The sequence below is a fragment of the Neofelis nebulosa genome, chromosome 18 (assembly GCF_028018385.1).
Source record: "Neofelis nebulosa isolate mNeoNeb1 chromosome 18, mNeoNeb1.pri, whole genome shotgun sequence".
In the NCBI taxonomy this organism is placed as follows: domain Eukaryota; kingdom Metazoa; phylum Chordata; class Mammalia; order Carnivora; family Felidae; genus Neofelis; species Neofelis nebulosa.
The window spans coordinates 1,939,807-1,962,159 of NC_080799.1; the positions used below are offsets into that span (position 1 = coordinate 1,939,807).

Consider the following 22,353-nt stretch of genomic DNA (forward strand, 5'->3'; position numbering starts at 1 on the left):
CCCCAGGGGCTCCTGGTTTTCCTGGAAGTTGGGCCTGAGGTGCAGGTCTGTCTGAGGTGGTTCCAGGGGACTGGGGGCTCAGGTACTCATGTGGGGGAGGTGGAAAGAAGGGAATCTGAATAGCTCCTTGCAGGTGCCTGAGAGGCGTGGCCAGCCCTGGGCCCCCGTGGATGTGGTGGTGGGGGCGGTGGGGGGGTGGTGGCTGGATCCACAGGTCTCATCCAGAGGAGCAGCCCTAAGGCTTTGCAGCTGCAGCCTGTGTTGGCCTGGCTCTAGGGGCTGCAGGGAGCCCAGCCCTCCCTGCACGAGGGCTGGGGGCTTGTTGTGGCCCAGCTCGGACCTCCTTATCTGGCTTCATCCCCATCACAAACCCCGAGACCACATCCTTGTCCCATTTTGCAGATGGGCGAACTAAGGCTCAGAGCCAGTGACAGCCAAGGTTAGGTAACTGAACTGGGCCGGCAGGGTGGTAGAGACCTCGAACTCAGAGGCCCGGTGGGCCTTGGATCCCGGCCTCCCCTTGTGCCGGGCACCCCACACTCGATAATCTGGGAGCTGGGCCCCCATGCCACCCGGACAGGCCGCAGGAGGCTGGGCCAGGATGTCCCCGGGCCTTGTTTCCTACAACAACCAGCTCCCCGATGACCACTGCCCTTTCTTCCTCAAATCCAGTGGAGGGTGGCAGGAGTGGGCAGGGGCTGGTCCAGCCTCAGCTGCAGCTTCCCTCCCCAGTCCCCAGCAGCCTGGGGACGCCCTTGCGCCCTCTTCCTCTTGCTGAGCCCCAGCTGCCTCCGCCCCTCGACTCCAGGTTCCCAGACTTCCACGCTCCCCACTCTGCTCCAAGCTTCGCCTTCTCAACATATCAGAATAAAAAGCGTTTGCAAAGTGCTTCCTTTCCCCATCCCTGACCTCCCGGGGGCGGATGCCAGTCCTGTCCCCACTGGACACATGCCCACATACACAGCACCCCCAAATGGAGGGGGTGGTCAGGGATGTCCCCGTTTCTCACAACCCCCTTGCTGGTGGCTACTCTGGCCTGGAGGCGACTGGCCGGGGCCTGACCCCACCTTGCCCTGGCATTGGGGATCAGCCTCCCCTGAGCGGGTGGGGCCCTAGGGCATGGGTGTGTCTGTGCAGCCGCTGCGGGGGCAGGCGGAGCCTGCCACAGAGCTGGTCCAGGCCCTCCCTGAGCCTTGGCCTTCATCTGAGACCGGGGAGCCCCCGTGCTCTGGGTCTGGGAGGTGGCGCAGAGGGCACGGCCCGGGCCTTCCCTCTTCTCGGGGAGAAGCTGAGGGAGGAGGAAGTTCTTGCTCCCCAGAAGGGGAAGCGGGTCTGGGAGGGGGCCTTACAGGAACCGGCAGCCTGATTTCTTCCACGTGCTCCCCTCCTGGGTGTGGGGAAGGGGTCTTCCCCCAGGGAAGGAGTCAGGGAGCGGAGGATAACCTGAGCAGGGTGGCCTGCCTGGCCGGGCTAGTTACCCCCCCCTCCCCCGCACCTCCCGAAGTGCCCGTCATTTGTGGGCTTTCAGAATCCGAAGTAAAACTGCCACCCCCGTGCTCCCCACCCCCACCCCCTCCGGCTTCCGCGCTTCCGCGCTGCCAGGCGGCAAGCCCTGAGCCCCTGAGCCGGGTCTGGGAGGAGCCGAGAGGGGTGCGGGTGGGGCCCCTCCCTGCTCAGTTTAAACAAACTTCCCTTCACCTGGGGCCATCACGGCCAACTTCCCAAAGAGAGGCGTGAGTGCTGTGGTCAGGTGCTGGAGATGGAAGGCCTTGCAGAGGTGCGGTGGGGAGAGCAGGCAGGCAGGCGGTCTGGGTCTCGCACGGCCTGGGCAGAGGTGCGGAGGCAGGACTGATCAGGATGCCTGGAATCTGGGAGGGAGGATGGCAGGGGGCTGGGTCTCCACGGCCCTTCCCCACGCCCCTGCAGGCCACCGGGGCTCGCCCTGAGGCTCCCTTCCTTGCTGGCAGCTTCGGCCAGTACCGCCCTCTCTGGGCTTGGGGTGGGTGGGGGGCAGGTGGGGGGCAGAGGGGGATGACCAGAGCCAGCCCCGTTCTTTGTCAGACCTGCCAGTCTTGCCGCTGCCTCAGGCCCATCCGCCCATCCCCAGCCCCGGCCTTGCCAAGCCCTTTCTGAGCCCAGGGCAGGACACAGACACTTGGTACGTCACTAGGAGGGACCCAGGGCCCTGGGGCAGCTCCTGTCTCACCCCTGGAGGTGGTCCAGTTTACGTGAGGGTACTGAGTGGGGAGTGCAGAGCTGTGGCTGCCCCCCACCCCCGGGCACATGCCCCTTAGCAGCCCTGCCCAGGCTTCTGGGACCCCCCCCCCCCCCCGGCCAATCTGTGTGCAACCCACCTCAGTCCCTGGGTGCCAGCTGGTGGTGAGCGCTGGGGGTTTCTCTCCCTGCCCAAATTGACCTTTCCCAGGACCCACCAGCATCCCGGTGCACAGCCCCGTTCTGGCCCTTAGAGGCTCACAGCACGAACCTGACCGTTGTTACTGATATCTGGTTCACGTAATTGTGTAAGGTCAAGAAGCAAGCTTAAGCAGCTGCTGCAGGTCACTCCTGCTGCCGTCCTGTCCCCTGGGTCCGACACGGGGCTGGCCACCGCATGTCCTCGTGGCTCGTCCCGGTGGGACCTGTGGGCCCTCCACTCAGCAGAGCCCCAGGGAGCCCCAGACAAGCAGCGGGCCGTGAGGGGAAATTGCTGGGAACGCAGAATGTCCCGGGCTCCCGCCCTACGGGCTCGGGTCCCCCGAGGGCCCGGCGCCCCCTGCTGGGCGTCTGCCTCACTCCTGGAGATGCTCTCCCCACTTAGACCCTTCTCCCTCACGGGATCAGGACTCCTGCTGTCCCCGCCCTCTGTGGGTGTCCCCACCCTCTGTGGGTGTCCCCTCGTTCCTGGAAATGTGGGCTCCTGGCTCACAGGCTGGCTCTCCTGTCCTGGCTCCTGCGTCCACTCCTGGTTACTTCCGTGTCCGCGATCCTTCCCACGCCCTTGGCCTCCCCTCCCCTCCCCTGCCCCTGCGTCCCCACTGCATGGTCACTCACTCCCCAGACCGTGCCTGCCCCGCGACCGCACTCTGCCTCCACCTGCTGCCCGTCCCTCTGCTCAGTCCCTCCGGCCCTCCTGAACCCCCAGCCCCCTCACACCTCTCAGGCTTGTCCTCTCCTGGCCGGAGGCCCAGGTCCAGGCACACCTTTGAACTCCCCTTCACCTCCCTTGGCTTCTTGTTTTCACACCCTCTCCCAGCCAGGCCTCCAGCGGCCACCGTCCTGCAGCCTGTCCCCCCGCACCTGGGCAGCTCCCCGAACTCTGGGGAGTCTCACCCCGAGTTCCAGATGGAGCCTCGGCTCCCTGGGAAGCCCCCTGCCCCGACTTCGCCCCTGCCTGCTCTCCGGCTCTCCTACTTTTCCCCCTCCCCGGCCCCCAACCACTTCCTTCAGCCTCCCTCCTTCATACTGCCCACACCATCACTCTGACCTCGGGGCCAGCAGGGGGCTCCACTGTGACCTAGGCCCCACCCTTCTTGGGGACTCAGGAACACCACTCCACCGATGCACACCGGCCCCTCTTCCCCCACTGCAACCGAGCCCCGTGCCAGGCTTCCAACGCGCTCTCACCTTAGAACATCCTAATCTTCAAACACGCACACTCCTCCGGGCCACGCCCCCCACGCGTGCGCCTCTGGGCCACGCCCCCTCCAGCCGGGGCACCGTTTCCTGCTTTGCAGCTCAACTCCAGGAGTCGCTTCTTGCTGTCCCGAGTCCTCTCCCATGCTCTCCTGAGCCAGCTGTCAGGCTTCATCGCACTGGTTCTTGTCCAAGACTCCAGTGGTGTCCAGCTTCCTGAGTCCACCGGACTCAGTCACCTTCCAGTGCCCACGGACCGCGTCATCGGCAGCGTGTGACGTGGTCCCTCATCTCTCCTTGACACTGTCTTCGTGTGGCTCCCACGACACTCTCTGTCCCGGGCTCCTCCTGCCCGGCTGGTTGTTCCTCCCCAGTCCCAGACCCCAAACAGGGGTCCTGCTGTCTCCTCTTCCGCACCCACTCCCTGGGGGATGTCATCCAGACTCCTGGCTTTAAACACAGTATCCAAGCCAAAGACTCCAACTGGTCAACGCCGCCCAGTGCTCTCTCCCGATTCCCAGACTCACCGTTCCACCACCTCCCCCCACCTCCCCAGGTGCCTGCTCCCTCCCCGGCCCCCCCACCTCAGTGTATGATAACACATCCCCGGGGACCCACCGCAGCTCAACCCAAGCCCCACACCCACACACAGGGTGCCAGGAAGTGCTGCTTGTGCTCCTTCCAGAACTGAGTCCTGTCTCACCCCTCCTCAGTTGGACATCCTCACCAGCTCCCCCCCCACCCCCCCCGCCCCGGCCTGCCCTCGGCTCTGGCCTGCAATGTTGCCACAGCCTCCTAGCTGCTCTCCTGCTTCTGCCCTAGCCCCCATCCTGACTCAGCAGCCAGGGCCATCCTGTTAAGACAAATGTTCCGTGGCGTCAGTCTGCTCAGGTTCTCCGTGGCTTCCCCCTCCCTCAGAGTCCACCTCCAAGTCCTTATGAGACCCACAGGCCCTCTGCCATCTTCCCAGCTTTGCTTCGTATCAGACCACTCTTCTTTGCCGCTCCACTGCAGTCACCCTCACCTCCTTGCGTGAACACGCCAGGCATGTATCTGCCTCAGGACCTTTGCACTGGCTATTCACCCGCCCAGAGCCCTCTTTCCCCAGATATCCTCAACACTAGCTTCCCCTGGTCGGCGGAATGGTAGACCCCACAGATGTCACATCTCAATCTCCGTAACCTATGAATATGCTACCTTCACGGCAAAGGGGACTTCGTAGATGTGAGTAAATTAAGAACCTCGATATCCTGGATTATCCAGGTGGCTCCAGTGCAATCACAGGTCCTTTTTTTTTTTTTTTTTAATTTTTTTTAACGTTTATTTATTTTTGAGACAGAGAGAGACAGAGCATGAATGGGGGAGGGTCAGAGAGAGAGGGAGACACAGAATCGGAAGCAGGCTCCAGGCTCCGAGCCATCAGCCCAGAGCCTGACGCAGGGCTCGAACTCATGGACCGCGAGATCGTGACCTGGCTGAAGTCAGACGCTCAACTGACCGAGCCACCCAGGTGCCCACAGGTCCTTCTTTTTAAGAGGGAGGCAAGGAGGGTCAGGGTCAGACCGGGATCGGAAGCATCCTACACTGCTGGCTTTGAAGATGGAGGGGCCATGACCCAAGGAAGGTGGCCGCTTCTAGAACTAGGCTACCACTGTGCCCTCCCTGACATGCAGACAGGGAAAGTGAGGTCCAAGTAGGGCAGGAAGTGCCTGGACGCTTTCCCTCATGGGACTCTCTTGCCTTTTGGGTTCCTTGCCCCCACGTCCCCAGTTCTCCCTCCTTACCACACGGCACCCTGGAGGCCTCAGCTGTCTCCTCCACTGCCCTGGGTGCTCTGCGTCCCCTCTTCAGAGCTGACCAGTTCTGGGTGCCCTTCCCTAGGAGCCAGTCAAATTGGAGGCTGCTGGACCAGCCCCGCCCCCCAGGAGCTCCCAGCAATGCCAGGAGAGCCTGGTGTGTTCCACTGGGCCTTTGCAGGTCCCTCGCCCACCTGTGCCCCAAGCATGGGAGACATGCTTTCCTGGCCAAAAGGTGCGTCCCCCAGTTCCACGGGACACTGAGGCCCCCTGTGAGGTGGGTGGTATTACCTTTAGGGGAGGAAAGTGAGCTCACCAGCAGCCCTCCCACGTTCCCTGCCGGATTATGTGGCACCTTCCAGTGTCCATTTCTCAGCCGAGAACAAGAATGATGGTAACTTTAAACACAAAGCAGCCAGTCCTCTTCCCAGCAAAACGAGCTTGTTTGGGAGGCGGAGGAACCAAGCTCAACACCACACACCTGAACCACAGACCCGGCTGAGAACAAGCTGCGTCGCTGGCTTATATAGAGGGAAGGGGGGACCGTGCGCGTTGTGGGGGGAGGCTGTTCGGGACAGGAGCCAATTGGAGGAGAGCGGAATGGCGGCCTCTCATTGGCTGAGAAGTATGGCTTCTCATTGGCTGGGCTGTTGCTGGGCGAGGAGAAACCACCTCTGCGTGTCTCGTTCGTTTGGTTGGGTTGGTCGGCAGTAGTGGCCAGGGGGCAGGGGCAGGGGCAGGGGCACACACCAGGGCTCCTTTCCTCCTTTTCCCACCACCATCCCACCCACCCGAGAGGAAGGACTCGGGGGAGGCCCGTGGCTGGAGATGCCCCCAGGGGAAGTGCCCTGAGCCCCATCTCCGTGGGGCTCAGGAAATGCTCCTCCAAGGGGACCCACCGTTGCTCCCACCTGGCCCCTCTCCAACACCCCTGCCCTGGGCCAGGCCTGTCACCTCTCCAGGTGGCCGGAGGGGCCTCCACACAGGCGTCCCGTCCCCCTGGGCTGCTCCAGTGCACGTCCAGACTGCAGGGTGAGGCTTTTAAGGTGTCAAGACCACCGTTTGTGCCCATCTCATGAAGCCCCACCTGGGTGGGCTCCCCGGCCACGACTGGGCCTCCCCCACCCCCTGGGGGTCTTTTGGCTCCCAGCATGTGACCACACTGCCCACAAACTCCGGCAGGAGCCCAATCAACTCAGGAAGAGAGGCTTGTTTTTTAAAATGTGTTTATTTTAAAACATGAAACCCAAGCTGAATAGAAACCACAGAAATTACATTGACGAGATTTTTAGTTATTTGCCAAGAAAAATAAAGCCCCCAAAGAAATAAAAATCAAACCCCAAACCCAGTTAAAAAAACCAAAACCAAAAATAAAAATAAAAAACACAGCGACAGCACATACAGCCTTGGCCCTATGGAGGTCGGAGGAAGATTCTGGAGGAAGATGCCGAATGGTTCAGGCCTCAGTTCCTCCTTCCCGCTCAGAGCACTAATCACACTGGGGAGAGGGTGCAGGGCCAGGAGAGGGGCCGGGAGGGCCGGAGTCTTAACAAAATCGTATTGAATGACAGGTTATGTGTAACAAAGTGGCACAGACGCAACCATCACAGCTAAATAGAACGTCCCTGCCCACCCTCTGCCTGCCCCCCAGCTGCGCCCCAGGGAGGCCCCCCACCCGTCTGGGGCTGGGCAGGGGTCCCGGGTAGGGAGGGGATGGTACCTGGGCTGGAATTGCATAGTGAGATGGGGTGGGTGACGTGGCAGGGGACCCAGGGGCAGTGGATGCTGGCATGGGGAGTCCCATCAGCCAGGTGTCCCGGTCGGACCCTGCCTCCCACCTGCCCAGCCTGTCCGGGGCCTGGGAGCCAGCTGGACCCTGCTGGGGTGGGGGGGTGGGGGGGTGGGGTGGGAAGGGGCGCTTCAAGGCCCGGGGGGAACCCTCCCTCCCACCTGCTACCCACTTTGTCAAGGGCCTGGGGGAAGCGAGGCCCAGTGGTGCAGGGTTGGGAAGGGATGTGGAGAAGTCACTGGGATGGGGGTTAGGAAGGGGACCCTGAACACTTGGAACGAAAGGAAACCAATGGTAGGACTTGCTCCCCTCCAGAGACTGAGGCTTGGGTGTGAGCCCCTCGGGATCACTCCTTTTCCTTTCTCCAACCTCGGTGAGTAGAAGAACGTGAGGACGTCACAGACGGGGCAGGCACTCACGCACACGACGCACGGAGGGTACTCCCAGGACAGCCGCGGTCCACAGCCTGTCCGGGCAGCGCCCGCCTCTCATGCTATGTACATTCACATTGCGGGCGGCCTCCCAGGGCCGCGGTCAGCCGACTGTGCTTCTGAGCAGCGGTGGAGAGCGGCGGCACCCGGGTGGGGCTGCCGGGGACTCCTCCCGACCCTGGGCCCAGAACGCTCTCGGCACCGGTGGAGCCCGGAGGAAAAGCTGGGCAGGTGTGCCGCAGGTGCCCAGAACAACGGCTGGGCCGGGCCCGGGGCACACAATGCCCTGCGGTGAGGTTTGCCCATGCCCACGGGCTCAGACGCCGGGACCACCTGGGGCACCCCAGTGTTTGCCTGCTCACTTCCCTCCCTCCCCGGGTCAGGGGTTTGCCCCAGGGGCGGGGCAGATGTGGCCTGGCCTCCAGCCCACCTGCCCTTTTGGTCCCAGACACCAGCACAGAGAGAGGATCGTGGAGGAAGGGCAGGCAGCCTGTCCCCGGGCCTGTCCCGGGGCAGGGCATCGCCCCCGCAATGGAAGGAAGAGCCCACATGTCTGTAAGCTGCTTGGCCAGCTGCCCACCTCCCACCGCAGGACCCTGGCCCGGGCCCCTCACATGTGCCTGTCGGTGGTACTCTGCTGCCCCTGGCTTGACACACAGGCCAGAGCCTCTCCGTTTCAGGCTGGCTAGGCCAAGACTGGGACTGGCGGGGGACTTCCCATCCTGATTTGGGGGTGGCCTACCCTCCACGGCAGGAAACACAGCAAACATTGTACACTAAAGCCAAAGCACCTTAGGGAAGCCTTGTTCCCACTTCACAGGTAGGGAGACTGAGGCCGCAGGGACCTCGGTCCTACAGCCTAAGGGACATTCGTTCCCTAGGACACAGTCATCCTGGGGCAGCACCTGCCCAGGGACGGCTCTCGAGGCTCCTGGGCTGCCTGTCAGTCTACAGCCCTTTCCCCAGCAGCACCCCGAGAAGAAACGGCTACTCCAGCTTGACTCCCAGCCGGCCGGCTTAGGCCTCATCTCTGGCCCGGACTCAGGGTGACACTTGCTGGCTCTGGATCGGCCAGGGGTGCCCGCGGAGGCTGGGTGAGGTTAGTGGTTAGTCCCAAGAGGGGCAGCAGGGGCCGAGGGCACGTTCACAGCCAGCTCGGGTCCAGCCCCACGGCCCGGCACGGGACACCGCGCCTGTCCTAGACAGAGAGGGAACCGAGAAGGGAGGGCTGCCCGGCCCGCAGTCCGCCTGCCCTAGGGTGACAAAGGTGGTTAGTGCAAAAACGAACCAGACAAGCTGCCAAGTCTTGGGGTGGGGGAGGGGGTTTGGCACCAAGAAGGTGGCCAGCACTGAGTGTGCGGCCGGGGCTCAGCGCGGCACCTGCCGTCCTCCCGCCGCTGTGGGGGGCTGGGCCCTGCGGGCAGGGTGGGCGCTGTGGGAAAGAGCAATGCTGGGCCGGAGGCAGAGGAGGCTTCTGGCAGCGACGAGAGGGGCCTGTGTTCAGGTGGAGAGAAAAGGAAGAGCCACGGAGGCGCCCCGGGGGCTCTCCGCACAGGAGCCCGGCGGGCAGGTGCGAGCCTAGGCCCCTCCAGGTGCCAGGCACGGTGGAGGCGCCGCGCAGCCTGTGGACAGAAGCCTCGGGAGCACAGAGCTGCAGGAGGGGAGGGGCAGGCTGGGGTGTGAGCCGGAGAACGCGGGCGTCCACAGGGTCGGCGTGCTGCAGGGCAGGTGGCAGGGACACAGCACCGGGGCCGGCCCAGGGAAGGGCTCTGCAAACGCAGGTCCTCAGAGGCGGACAGGCGTGGGGGGCGAGGGCCCCGCGTTGGTGGCATCGCTCACAGGCATCCAGGCGCGTGGCCCGAGGAGAGGGCGCGGGCCCGGAGTTCCTCATCTCCATGCCCCTGCGAGGAGGGGAGGGGAGGGGAGGGGAGGGGAGGGGAGAGGAGGAGAGGGGAGGGGAGGGGAGGGAAGGGGGGCCGCAAAGGGGCCGGCAGCGGGCCTGGCGTGCGTGCGGAGGGTCCGGCGAGTGGTCGCGGGTGGAAGCGGCAGTGCTGGCACGGGGAGGGCGGGGCGATTGGCACGCGGGTGGGCGGGCGGGTGGCCGGCCGGGCGGTCTAGTGGCCGCTGCCGCTGGAGTCGGGGCGAGGCTGGCTGGTGGCGAGGTATTTGGCTCTCATGCTGGAGGTGTACTGGAGGGAGACAAGGGGAAGAGGGGGTCAGCAGGGCAGCGGACGCAGCCACGCGAGGGCCTTGGCGAGGTGAGCCAGTAGCAACCCGAGGGCGGGACAGGAGGGCGGTGGCCCGGCTGACGGAGCCCCGGTGGAGGGGCTCGGGAGTGGCCGGCGGGCTCCACGAGCGGAGGCCAGCCCCCACGCCCCAGGCTCCCCTCCCGGGCACAGGAGCGCACTCAGTCGAGGTTGCCTTCCAGGGCTGGGCTGAGGGGACACGTGGAGACTCCTGCCCCAGCGGGAGACCATCATGCAAGGGTGGAGTCAGGCTTTGAGAGCAGGTCAGGCCCTGGGAAGGAGGAGGCCCCACGGCCACTCTGCCCCATCGCCCCAGGAAAGGAGGCCCCGAATGTCACATGGGCTGTGGGGCTGCAGGCTCCTCCCAGCTCCTAGACGCAGGGACAGAGGCGCCTGGAGGGAGGGCACGGACGGGGTGTCTTGGCCGCCGCTCGTCCAACCTGAAGCGTGTGTGTGTGTGTGTGTGTGTGTGTGTATGTGCGTGCGCGTGCGCGGGGGTCGCTCACGATGAGCACACACACAGGAGGCATGTACTGCGGCCAGGCAGGGTGCAAAGGGCCACAAGCCCAAGGGGACGCGGACGAAGGCCAGGCCAAGTGCCAAGGGTTGCCGGGGTCAGGGAGCCTGCGCAGGCTGACCCCACAGCCCTGCGCTGACCCCTCCCGAGTCCCCAGATGGGGAGGGACGATGCTCCCTGGTCCCTAGAGCCCTCCTGGCACTCCAGGTGGGGAAGAAGGCGAGAGTGCCGGGCGGCTGGCCAGGACACAGCATCAGGGGGAGGAGCAGTGGGCACCAGGGAGCCGTGTCATCCCGCGGGCAAGCGGCAGGGGAGGGGGACGGCACCCCAGAGCCCTGAAGGTGCCCAAGCAGGCCCGCGCAGACGTGTGGGCACGGCCGGGGACAGCTCGCGTGCTTGCCTGCGTGCGCCTGTGTGCACTTCTGAACATGCGCAGTGGCACCCCAAGGGCACCCCGGGGTGCCACCTCACCCGTGTTCTGCCTCCCTGAGCCCAGGCGCCTGGGCGCAGGCACGCCCAGGTGCCTGGTAGATGGTCTCCTTGCTGGGAGGCGACAAGAGGGGCCGGGGCCATCTGCAGCTGGGCCGGGGGCAGGGAGGGGGCTCACTGCCCCTGAGGTGAGGGTCACGGGCCGGAGGCCGGCACGAGGTCTCTGGTTGGGCTGGGGGCTCATGAGCTCACAGGCTTGTAAGGACCCGGAGCTGGCCCGGCAGCTGCTGAGCTGCGACGGCCCTGGGGCACGTCACGTGGGCCCAGGGTCCGCGCTGGTGAGGGGGTAGCAGTGAGCTGACAGCATGAGGCGGAGAGAGGCGCAGTGGGCAGGCGGTGCAGGGCAGGGCACCTGGGGCGGGTCAGTACCTGTCACTCTGAGGGCACGGCCACCACAGCGTTCGGGCACTATCCATGGGCTTAAACTGCCAGCCTGCCAGATAGCGCTAGGAGGGCCCGGGGCGGGAGGGGTGCAGGAGAGAGAGAGAGAGAGGGCGGCCTCAACGCCGGGGTGTAGGCCCCGCCCGCAGCAGGCTGTGGGGGGCCAGAGCACGGTGCCGATGACGAGGGCTACCTGGCCCGCGAGCCCACACGGCCCCGGTCCGGGTCGAGGGCGCCCCGGCGGCTGCAGGGCAGGACGGGGCCACCGCACACATGCCCCTCTGAAGGCGGGTGGCCTTCAGCCTCTCTGGCCCTGTCCTCTGCAGCCCACCTCGTCCAGCAAGGCCACCGGGGCCCGTCAGTCTGCAACTTCCTTCTCTTGGGTGCCAAACCACCCTGTCCCCTCTTTTCTGTCTCAGCGAGGCCAGAGGGGACAGCGGCTGGAAGTGCCAGAGGCTGAGTGTCGGGCCGAGCTCAGGGAGTCAACGGAGGAAATGAAAGGAAGCGGGCCCGCGTGACAAAGGAGAAGCTAGGGCCCCTCAGGGTCGAGCTGGCCCGCCAGGTGGCTGGGGCTCAGGGTACCTTCAAGGCCAGCTTGTGGGCCCACCCGGCCCACCCGGCCCGCCTCCTCCAGCCCCAGCACTGGAGGCTCCTCGCCACCCCGCCGGGCCCGCACTGCCCGCGAGAGCGACATGACCGCCAAGGCAGCCGCGCAGCACCCCCGCCCCGGCCTGAGACTTACTGAGGGCGGCGGGGACTCGCGTCCGATGAGGGGCGTGTTCTCACAGCGGGGGTTCTGGAAGTTGGCATTCTGGCTCCTGCGGTGGTGAGGGGAGAGGGGCTGTGAGCGGCCGCCGGCCGAGCAGAGACCCTTCTAGAGCCAGGCAGACTCTGTGCCCACCTACCTGTGCCCGGCCCTCTCCAGCCCTGTGCGTTCTCGCCACCCTGCATGCGGCCCCTGGCAAGGGCCTGAGGCGCCCGTGACCCCGGCACAGTAACCCAGGGCTCGACCCAAGGCTGCCTCGGCCCAGCCAGAGCCCACCCGGATGCCCGCCCACCATGCGGCCGGCCCCGGGCTGTCGGCCACGGCATCCCCGCACCCTTCGCACACAGCCTCCACCTAACCGAGTAGCCTCATCGTGGCCGCGAGCCTGGTGTGCCTGGGCGACCCCGCCCAGAGCCTGGGCAGCGCCCACGGAGGCCCCTTCCGACTGCCCGACTGGCCCCTGCTCTGGCCCTCCCAGCTTGTCCCGCAGCGGGGCACACGGAGCTCCGCACGGCCTGCGCCCCCGTCCCCGCCTACCCACCCCCCTCCGGCTCCCGGCGCAACTCACATGTACTCGGTGACCGGGGCGTTGCTGACGGTGTGGGCCGCAGCTGGGATGCTGGTCTCGCTGCCGTAGCTGCTCCCGCAGCTGTACAGGCTGGGCATGTGCACCCGGTAGAGGCTGTCGTGTGCCTGCCTGGGCCCCGGGGCCGCCTCCTCCTCCCCATCCTCGTCGGGGCCTCTGCAGGGAAGGACACCCGGCGCGGGTTCAGACCCGGACCCGAGGTGGCCAGCCGCCAGGCCCGTGTGGGGTCGGCTCGGATGCAGACACACCTCGTTCCGACCCCGGCTTGGTCAGGTATGGACTACGGGACTGTGGGCAGGTCACCCTGGCTTCATCCTCTGAGACGGGGGCGCCGAGGGCCCCGTGCCTCAGCCCGTACACCCGGATGCGGTCTGCCTATGAGCACGAGGGGCCACGGTCCCTCCCGCGGGGCAGAGAGTGGGGTGCCCGGAAGTGGGGGTGGCCTCTCTTGGCCCTGCAGGTCTCTGCCTGCATCTCTGGGTGGCCTGAGCCCACGGGGACTGTGCGTCCCCGGGAGGCCTGAGCCCAGCCCTCTTGCTCTGCTGCGTGTTTCCTACCCACTGTGCCCAGGGAGCTGTAGGGCGAGGTGGGGCGAGGCGGGGCGAGGTGAGGCAAGGCGGGCGGCCGGGGCCAGGCCTCTGGCGCACCCGCAGGCCCAGCGCGTCCTGTACGCTCCCAGACTGGACTCGAGGCGGGGCTGCCTGGTGGTGTCGGCCGAGGCCAGCCAGGCCTGCGCTCCTGTCCCGCCTCCTGCCCACCAGCCGGGTGACCGCGAGCGTACAGTGCCCTCTCTGACCCCTTGCAGCCAGAGGAGCAGGACAGTGGTAGCAGCTGGCCAATGTGTCCACTCCCAGCCGTGCCCGGGGCTAAGCCCTCACACGTAGCGGTTCCTCTGGTGCCTACCCGACCCCGAGAGGCGGGCTCTTTACAACCCGCGTTTACAGTTAGGGCGCTGGAGGCCCAGAGTGCTCAAGTGACTTGCCCGGGGTCATCCTATAAGCAATGGCAGAACCGGGATCTGGATCCACGGAATGTGATTCCAGGTCTGTCCCTCAGCCACTTCCCTACAGCTGCCACCTTTGTTACCACCGCCACCATCATCACCACCCCCGTTGTCCCCACCACCACCATCGTCACCAACACCACTACTGGCAGGATCACCACAGAAAACAACAGAGTAGAAATGCAGACAGAGGGAAGAGATCTGAGCTAAGCTGCCTGTCCTCCGAGCCAGGCCACCAAGAAGCAGCCACGGCCCAAGTAAGTGGGAAGGGAGGCGGGGAGTCTGGGCGACGAAGTGTGGGGCCCAGGCAAGGCGATGGGCCCGGTTCCTCCGGAGACCACTCAAGCTAGTACTGATCAGGGAGACTAAGGCAGGGGCTCCCGGGAACCCCACTTCAAAGACAAGAGCGTCAAGGCCCCGTGGGTAGTAGCGGCCATCCCGGTCACCCGGCTAAACGGGCCACGGAGGCCGTGGCCACCCGGGGCCTTCCCTCGTAGAAGCTCCGAGTCCCCACGGCCAACCAGCTGCTCTTTCCACACGCGAGCCCCGCACATCTACGCCCCGGGGTGGGGAAGACGGACAAGACACCCCGAGGCCAGCCGGTCAGAGGCGGGGAAGGGTGTGGGGCACGGAGCCAGCAGCGGCAGCAAGGACGCCCCGGCTCTCCCCACCGGCTCTGGACTCGCACGTCACCTGGGCCGGGAGCTCCTCTCTACTCTCAGAGCACTGCGGAGGCTTGCAGAGTGTCCGGAGCAGAGGGGGCGTCTGCTCCTGTCTCCGGGCGCCAGAACACGGGTGTCCAGAGGCGCGTCCCTAAAACACCCTGCACGCGGGATGGCCTGAGGCCAGCTCTGGGCCCCTCACCTTTTCTGCTGCCAGGTGTGTGGCACACTGCAGACAACGGAGCTGAACATGAGGGCTGTGACGAAGGAGAAGAGGGCCAGGTAGATGAGGCCCTCGACGCCGTCATAGCAGAAGCCCGTCAGGGCCTGCACGTAGTCCTGAGGCCAGACGGCCCGGCAACAGCAAGGCCACACGGACCGGGAGGGAGACAGGGAGGGCGGGCTGAGATGGGACGCGCCAGAGCCTCGGCCCGGCACGCGGCAGCCCGGACCACCCTGGACTTCACCACCCTCCGGTGAGCTCCCGTTCTCCTGAGGCCCCACACCCCCGGCTGCTCCCATCTGTTCCCCTGACCCGCAAGCTACTACCCGCTGTTCCCGCTGCCCTTCCAGGTGCTCCCTCCTGCCCCCAGCTGCTCCCTCCTGCCCCCAGCTGCTCCTTCCTGCTTCATACCCCCAGCTGCTCCCTCCTGCCCCCAGCTGCTCCCTCCTGCCCCCCAGCTGCTCCCTCCTGCCCCCAGCTGCTCCTTCCTGCTCCATATCCCCAGCTGCTCCCTCCTATCCCCCCATCCCCCCCCCCTTGTGGCCCCCGGGGGGCCTCCCCCCCAGGCCGGCCCTCACCAGGTGCAGGCTGCGACAGTCCACCAGGGCGGTGAGGTGCTGCAGATTCACCTCTGTGCCGTTCAGCACCTCCTGGACACGGAGCAGGGGGTCCTGGGGGGATACGTGCCACACAAGGTCAGCACCAGTCAGGAGGACAGGCCCTTGGGAGCCCCCATGTATCTGTCCACCCACACCCGTGGTCTTGGAACAGGCGCTGAGGACCCCGGGCTTCTAGAAACGATGACCCGAGTCTGTGCCCTGGCCTCAGGGGGACTGTTGAGGATTCGAGTGGAGTGGAGAAAGTAGGACCCACCGATGCCTGTCAAAACAGGAGAGGCGGCAAACACCCACATGTCTTCTGACGGGGGTCTGGTTCTTTTACAAATCTCAGTTTACAGAACGGCGAAAGGGAAAGCGTTCATGGCATTTTAAATGACAAAACATCATCCGAACCCTCTGTACAGACCGAGCCGGATCCTGTAGCATGTGTGTGCATGTCTGTGCGTGCACGCGTGTGTCTGTGTGTACGCGGGCACCTCCAGCCACATCTCCGTGGAGAGATGACCTCACAGACACATTTCAGGGTCGACAGCAACTCCTCTAGATCGACCACTGGACCTGGCATTGCCTTTTTCTTTTTTAATGTTTATTTATTTTTGAGCCAGAGACAGAGCGCGAGCAGGGGAGGGGCAGAGAGAGGGACATAGAATCTGAAACAGGCTCCGGGCTCCCAGCTGTCAGCACAGAGCCCGACGCGGGGCTTGAACTCACAATCTGCGAGATCATGACCTGAGCCAAAGTCAGACGCTCAACCGACAGCCACCCCGGCGCCCCCCAGCACTGCCTTTTATAACACATGCGAGGAACGCTCTGTGAGTCGGAAACGGATTTCAGGATGACAAAACTCACTATTTATTAGGGGCTGAATTGTGTCCCCGCTCCCCAAATTCACGTTGCATATGCGTTACTAACCCTCAATACCTCAAAACGCGTATTTGGAGACGGAGTCTTTAAGGAGGTAGTTAGGGTAAGCAGAGGTCACGAGGGTGGGCCCCAATCCACTAAGACTGACGTCTTTGTAAGAGGTCGGGGCACAGACACGCGCAGAGGGACGCGGGCGTGAGGACATGAGAATGTGGTGTCGATACGCCATGGAGAGAGGCCTCAGGAGGTCGCGGCCCTGCCCGTGCCCTGGCCCGTGCCCCTGACCTCCAGCCTCCAGAAATGTCGGGAAATCCGTCTCTGCTGCCTAAGCCCCCGGCGTGCGGTCTGTTCTGGCGGCCCCGGCACAAGGATGTACCTACCTATCGGCTCAATTGCCAAACACCCAGGGGACGCCCTGGCTATACCAGAAATAGGAAGTAACTTTAACATGCGTGCGCTCTTTTAACTTAAATTTCGTGAGTTTACTACAGAAGATCCAGCTGGTCACAGAAAAAAGGCTGAGAGCCGAGCCGTGCCCACTCTGCAGTGGTGCGCACGGGCCGGGCAGGGTTCCCACGGGCTGACCGGCACCTTCGGGGAGCCTGGGATTTGCCAGGAGCATGGAAGCAAAGGTGTGGGGTGAAGTGCTCAGACCCCAGAACATCAGCCCTCCAAGTCCCGGAACACCCCTACGGGCTGGGGGGTGGACCTTCCTTTGTTCCCACATCTGTCCCTATTTTCCTTATTATTCCTTATTTCTTTTAACTCAAACAGCATGCATTACTTTAAAAATAAAAACCAGAGGGGCGCCTGGGGGGCTCAGTCGGTCGAGTGTCCGACTTCGGCTCAGGTCATGATCTCACGGCTCGTGGGTTGGAGCCCCGCGTCGGGCTCTGTGCTGACGGCTCGGAGCCTGGAGCCCGCCTCGGATTCTGTGACTCCCTCTCTCTCTCTGCCCCTCCCCTGCGCGCGCGCGCTCTTTCTCTCTCTCTCTCTCAAAAATAAACAAACGTCGAGAAATACGTATACACGTACATACGTTAAAAAGAAGTAAGAAACAAACCTGTTTTTAAAAGCCTCCCGCAATTGTCCAGGGAGATGAAGGGTGGACACAAGGGAGAAGGGAGGGCACCGCCGGGAAGGGTGTGGAAGAGGCAGGGACCTCTGCAGGAGCCCGGCAGGGGGCACTGCCCCTCGCAGCATCTAGCCCTCTAGCTGGCCAGCTGGCCCGCCGCCCACCCACTCACCTTGGTGGCCGGGTACTCCCGGGGGACGGTCTTCAGCAGCTCGGCCACGACGCCCTGCATCTCCACCAGCGCCTTGTGGCTGCCAGACAGCTTCTGCTCCACAGACAGGCAGCTGACGGGCAGGGGCAGGGGCAGCCCGTCTCTCCCACCCCAGGGCTGCCCCCCCACCCCCCGACACGGGTCTGCCAGGCCCGCTGCCCCGGGCCTGCGCCAGCCCGTAGGCACTCTGCTCCGTGGGCCCGCGGGACACCCCTCCCTGGCTCCCCACGAGCCTGCCCACGTACGCAGAGATGAGACAGATCACCAAAAACATGGTGTCTCTGAAACAGGTGGTTTTCGGGACCCCAGAGGGCCATGCAGTCACGTGGAGTGCCAGGCAGGGGGCTGAAGGGTTTCCCTCCAAACTCCACCCTGACGACACCTGTCCTGTCATTCCAGAGGTGGGCACGGGACCCCTCCCGCAGGGCGACGCTTGCCTTCGCTCTGCAGGGCCACCCAGGGGAACCCAAGAAACGAAAGGAATCCCAGGTATTTCAGGGCGGTAGGCCGTCCACCCCAAAAGGCTTGTGCCGAGGGCATCAGGGCGCTGACCCCAGGGGCAGTTAGTGATGTCAGCATGGCCTTCATCCGGCTGCTCCTCGGGTCCCAGGGCCCACTCATGTCTGGGAGGGGTTGGGGGCCGTGGGGCTCAGGGCCCGTGTGGCCCCCTCCCGCCCGCACCGGGGCAGGAGCACCCCCGGCACTCACCTGCTGGAAGGGGTTGGAGGCACGGGGCGAGCAGGCCAAGTAGTATTGCAAGATGTCTGCGGAGAGAGGTCGGGTGGCCGAGTGAGGCCGGCCGCCTGCGTGTGCCTTGTGTGCCTACGTGTGCGCGCCCGTGCGTGCGTGTGTCTGCATGGGGTGCCTGGGTGCGTTCGAGCACACGTGAGAGGGGATGTGGCCTCCAAGAGCCCGGGGCCGGCGCCCAGACCCTCCGCCCCGGGCAGTGTCCCTGCAGCACACACAGCGGTCTCTTGGGTGCAGCCCTTGTCCCTCCCCTCCCTCTGGAGCAGCAGACAGGGCACCGGAGGTAGGCAAGGGGTCAGAAGACGCCCGGGGATGCATCTGCTCGGGGGTCACTTGGGCAGAATAATAGTTCTTAGGCCAGAGCATCGCCCGAAAGAGGAGGTGACACAGCCCATACGTTGCAGCCTGGAGCACCCAGGACTCGGGGGGCCTGCCTGTCTCATCGCCCTTCAAACAGGTGTCGGTTCAGCGTCCGATATCCGAAGGTGGGGATTCACTTACGGTTCGGATTCAAAAAACCCTAGGAGACCTGAGCCTGGCTGCGGCTGAGGGAGGAGCCCTGGACTCTGCCTGCCCCAGTGCCCCCCACAACGCTCTCTGGCCCCTCAGGACCCTTCCCTGAAGCAGTGGACACTGGCTTTGGAGTTCCAGGTGCCTCCCTTCTGGGGTCCCTCCGGGGCCCAGTGCAAGATGGGGAGGGACCAGGAGCAAGGGCTTAGGCGCAGGGCTGGCCGCAGTCTGGGGCAGCTTCCCACGGGGCTCCTACGCTTGACTCCTCGGGCCTGGGCTCCCACCAAGCTTAAGTGAAAACCCACTTCACGTGGGCCACCTGGCTCTGCCTGGCCCGCGAGGGGCGGCCTGTGGCTCGCAGGCAGGAGCCTGTACTCATGTGAGGCCGGGGGCTGCTCGCACTTGCCAATGGCCCCAGAGCCCTGAGCAGCGAGGACCCGAAAGGCTGATGGCACCGGGGCCAGCGACAGCGGTGGTAACAGCTGTCACCAGTCCTGCCAGGTCTCAGCTGGGCACATCCACCCTACCCCACTGCGGGGGCTCCTCTGGCTTAGGTGGAAACGGTTCCTTCAACCAAATAAGCTAAAAACCTGACCACAGGCTCCTCTCTGTGGCTTTCTCGGGCAAAGAGAAGAAGACGGTCCCGTGAGGGCCAGTCTTTCAAGGCCACGCAGAACTCCTATCCCTGGGGGGACGGTCCCTCGACTCTTCTCCCAAGGAGCACACGGCATTCACAGCAAGGGCAAACGATGAGCTTAGCGCCATCCAGCTCTGGCCGTGCCCGAGCCCAGTCCCACATGCACCTGCCTCCTGAGATGGTCAACACGCACCCAGCCCCAGACACGCTCTCTGCCCCCAGCTCAGTCCATGGCTCCTGTGAGGACAGCTGCTCAGGCAGAGAACAGGGCATCAGTTCCTCCCTCCCTACATCCTGCTTCTTCAGAAGCCCCATCACGCTCCCTCACGGCACGTCCCCATTCACCTCTCGCCCCGCTGGCTCAAGGCACCTGCCCCCTGCCTGGAGAACTTCAACAACCTCCCTGCCTTCCCGCTTGACCTCCGTGTTGCTCCCACAGCCCAAAGAAACTTTGAAAAAGAAACTGAATCATGGGCCATGTCTTTCCCAGGCTTCCCACTTCCAACGGACTCCCTAGAATTAAGTCCAAGTTCCTTTCCTCGACCTGTCCCTGCTGGCCTCCCCACCCTCTCCTCTCACAGAGGATCTATTTTCTGCCTTACAAACACATTGGGTTTGTCTCTGCCCCGGTGCCTTTGCACAAGACACACAGCCTTCCCTGGCTCAATTTAAATGCTACCTCTTTGGTAGGCCACACTGTCTGCTCTGAAGTAGCCTGTCGTCACTTGCTGCACCCTTGTCACCCAGCTCCACCGTCACCCCTCCCCTGTCATCTGGCCTCACACAGCACCTGTCCTCATTCTCAGAGCCCCCCACCCCCCGCCACTCACAGGTGTTCCTGTTCACTCACTAGCTTCCTGCTGTGTGTGGGTCCTGCCTCCCCTAGACCAAGGACCCATGAGGGAGAGGATGCTTTGTCCTCGCTCAGTTGGGTCTCCCCAGCCTGGCCTCTGGGGTGCCAGCTTCAGACTCACCCCCACTCAGCACGGAGTGTTCCTCCACCATCCTGGTCACGTAGGTGTCGGGGTCCACACAGAAGTCGCTGGAGCCCTGGGACGGGTGCAGGCAAGGCAGATGGGGTGACCAGGCTAAGCCAGCCTTTAGCTCTCAGAGATACAGCCTGACTCCCAGGTTCACTTTTAGCTCCAGAAGGTAAAACAGGGATGTGGGGAGGCACTGACTTGCTGTGTGCCCATGGGAAGGTCCCCACTCCTCGCGGAACCTCGATACCCCAGGGTAGGGCGGGAAGGGAGAAGAGTAGGACTTTCCCCAGCCCCCCCCTCATGCTGAGGCCCAGCACAGAGGGATCACGCTTCCCCTCCGCCACTCACCACGGACACGGCCAGCTCCAAACCCAGTGCACCCCAGCTGATGACCAGGGCCAGGACCCCCAGCAGGCAGACCCTTGGGGCAAAGGACGCCAATCAGTGACCCCCAGGCTGCTGGGGTGGCTGCAGGCCAGAGGGCCGGGTCCCCAAGGAACATCTGGGGGGGGGGGTCTGCCCTCACGGGGGCTGTGGCTCCTCCGTGGTCTGGCCTTAGCCAGAGCCACCTGAAGACTGGGCACAGATGCGTCTCCCTCCCACCTGGGGCGGGCTGGGTGGGGCTCAGGGGAGGGCCAGGAAGGAAGGTCTCCCTGCTTCCCCTCCCGCCAGCAGGTGACGCGTCTCAGCCCTCACCCTGCTCTCCACAGCGTGGCCGGAGGGGCCCGTTAGCCTGGGCCAGACCCATGGGGCTCACACCTGCCTCGCCCAAGGCCCAGCCTCACCTGCCTCCCCGGTCCCTGCTGTCCATGCACTCAGGCCTCCCTGCTGCCACTCACATCCCTCGCTGCAGGCCCACGTGCTGGTGGTCAGACGTCCAGTCCCCTCCCTGCCAGGGCTCCTTGCGGAGCACGCGTGCCACAGACTGGCCTGCCCGCCTGCACGTCCCCCCACCCCCACCTGCTCTCCTTTCCTCCACAGCAGCGCCCCCCCCCCCCCCCCCTGCCGCCCCGGACACAAGGCGCTACAGGGGCCCGCCTGTTCACTGGTCTCTTCCCGTGCCCGGCCCGGGGAGGGCACAGGACACGGCTGTTCAACTGTTCAGTGAGGAAGCGACAGCTGCTACCCGCAGACAGCTAGCACTGTCGCGTCTCGGAGGACGAGACAGAGTTATCAGTGCCAAAAAGCCACCGGCCCAAGGTGGCCAGGTGAGTGGGCGGCACAGCAGGGCGACGAGCCCAGACTGCCTCCAGGCCGGGGACGTGGCCAGCTTGACTTTCCGGTGTCCCCATGACTTGGTGACCTGGACAGGTGTTCAGGTGTCTGGGTTACAATACGCAGGCTCAGTGGGGAGGGAGCCCAGCAGGAACCAAGGACGGACAGGGCGGATGTGCCCACCACAGGGGCACGGGTCAAGGGCCCCAGGAGAACTGCCGGAGCGGGCTTCCGTGGTGGGAAACCTGTGGCCAGACCCACAGATGAGGGTGGGGAGGGAAGGGCCGCCTCAGGGAAGAAGGTGCTGCGGGCGCCTCACCCCTGCCCTCCGCCCCTCCACCCCACAGACTCACCCGACGAGAATGCCCTTGGAGCTGCGGATGAGGCCGACCAGCGCCAGCAGGCAGATGGCCACGTCGAGCAGCAGTAAACCCAAGTAGCCCAGCCACCTGTGGGTACACGGTGGGGGTGGGGGTGGGTGTGCGTGGGGCGCAGGGACGGGGGCGTTGCTCGGGGGGCCTGGCAGAGCTGAGGGAACGGCCTGGGGCCCAGAGGGGCATCCGCAGGCAGCTCCGGGATATGGGGCTGCCATCAGTTCTGGTAAAAGAAGTCCCGGGGAACACGGCGGCCCCACCCATAACAACTCAGACACCGGGCCTGTGGAGGGTGACTAGCACCCAGGCACTAGGGGCCAGGCGGGGCGGACAGAAAAGAGGGCCAGCCGCACCTGTACCAGTCGTAGAGATCCACCTGCTCGGCCAGCACCTCCAGGGACACGGCCGGGTTCCTCCAGAAGGGGATGGCCGCGGTGTGGCCCAGCAGCGTCTCGAGAAGGCCCTGCAGCCGCTGGACTGCGCGCAGGGGCTCTGGGCGCGCGGCCAGCTGCCGCTCCAGGCTCTGCAGGCTGGGCTCTGCCGTGCGGTTCAACGCGGCCGCGGTGTCCCACACCTGCGCCGGGCCGGGGGCCGG

At 64.8% G+C, this 22,353-nt stretch overlaps 1 protein-coding gene across 2 annotated transcripts in view; it reads right to left on the reverse strand.

The window, feature by feature from the left end:
• Positions 1–6,638: 6,638 nt before the first annotated feature.
• The window catches only part of TTYH3 (tweety family member 3), a 30,171-nt gene continuing 14,456 nt past the window's right edge, over positions 6,639–22,353 (reverse strand). The window contains exons 4-15 of one of the 2 annotated variants that reach the window (XM_058709855.1): positions 22,112–22,332; positions 21,738–21,833; positions 20,518–20,590; positions 20,161–20,236; positions 18,001–18,056; positions 17,254–17,346; positions 15,101–15,193; positions 14,502–14,638; positions 12,617–12,790; positions 12,025–12,100; positions 11,271–11,347; positions 6,639–9,838 (exon numbers count right to left, since the gene is read on the reverse strand). In XM_058709855.1, coding sequence (XP_058565838.1) covers positions 9,823–9,838; positions 11,271–11,347; positions 12,025–12,100; positions 12,617–12,790; positions 14,502–14,638; positions 15,101–15,193; positions 17,254–17,346; positions 18,001–18,056; positions 20,161–20,236; positions 20,518–20,590; positions 21,738–21,833; positions 22,112–22,332 — 1,188 coding nt within the window. In that variant the 3' untranslated portion in view covers positions 6,639–9,822. The remainder of the gene's footprint in view (positions 9,839–11,270; positions 11,348–12,024; positions 12,101–12,616; positions 12,791–14,501; positions 14,639–15,100; positions 15,194–17,253; positions 17,347–18,000; positions 18,057–20,160; positions 20,237–20,517; positions 20,591–21,737; positions 21,834–22,111; positions 22,333–22,353) is intronic. The other variant, XM_058709854.1, reaches the window with a different exon arrangement.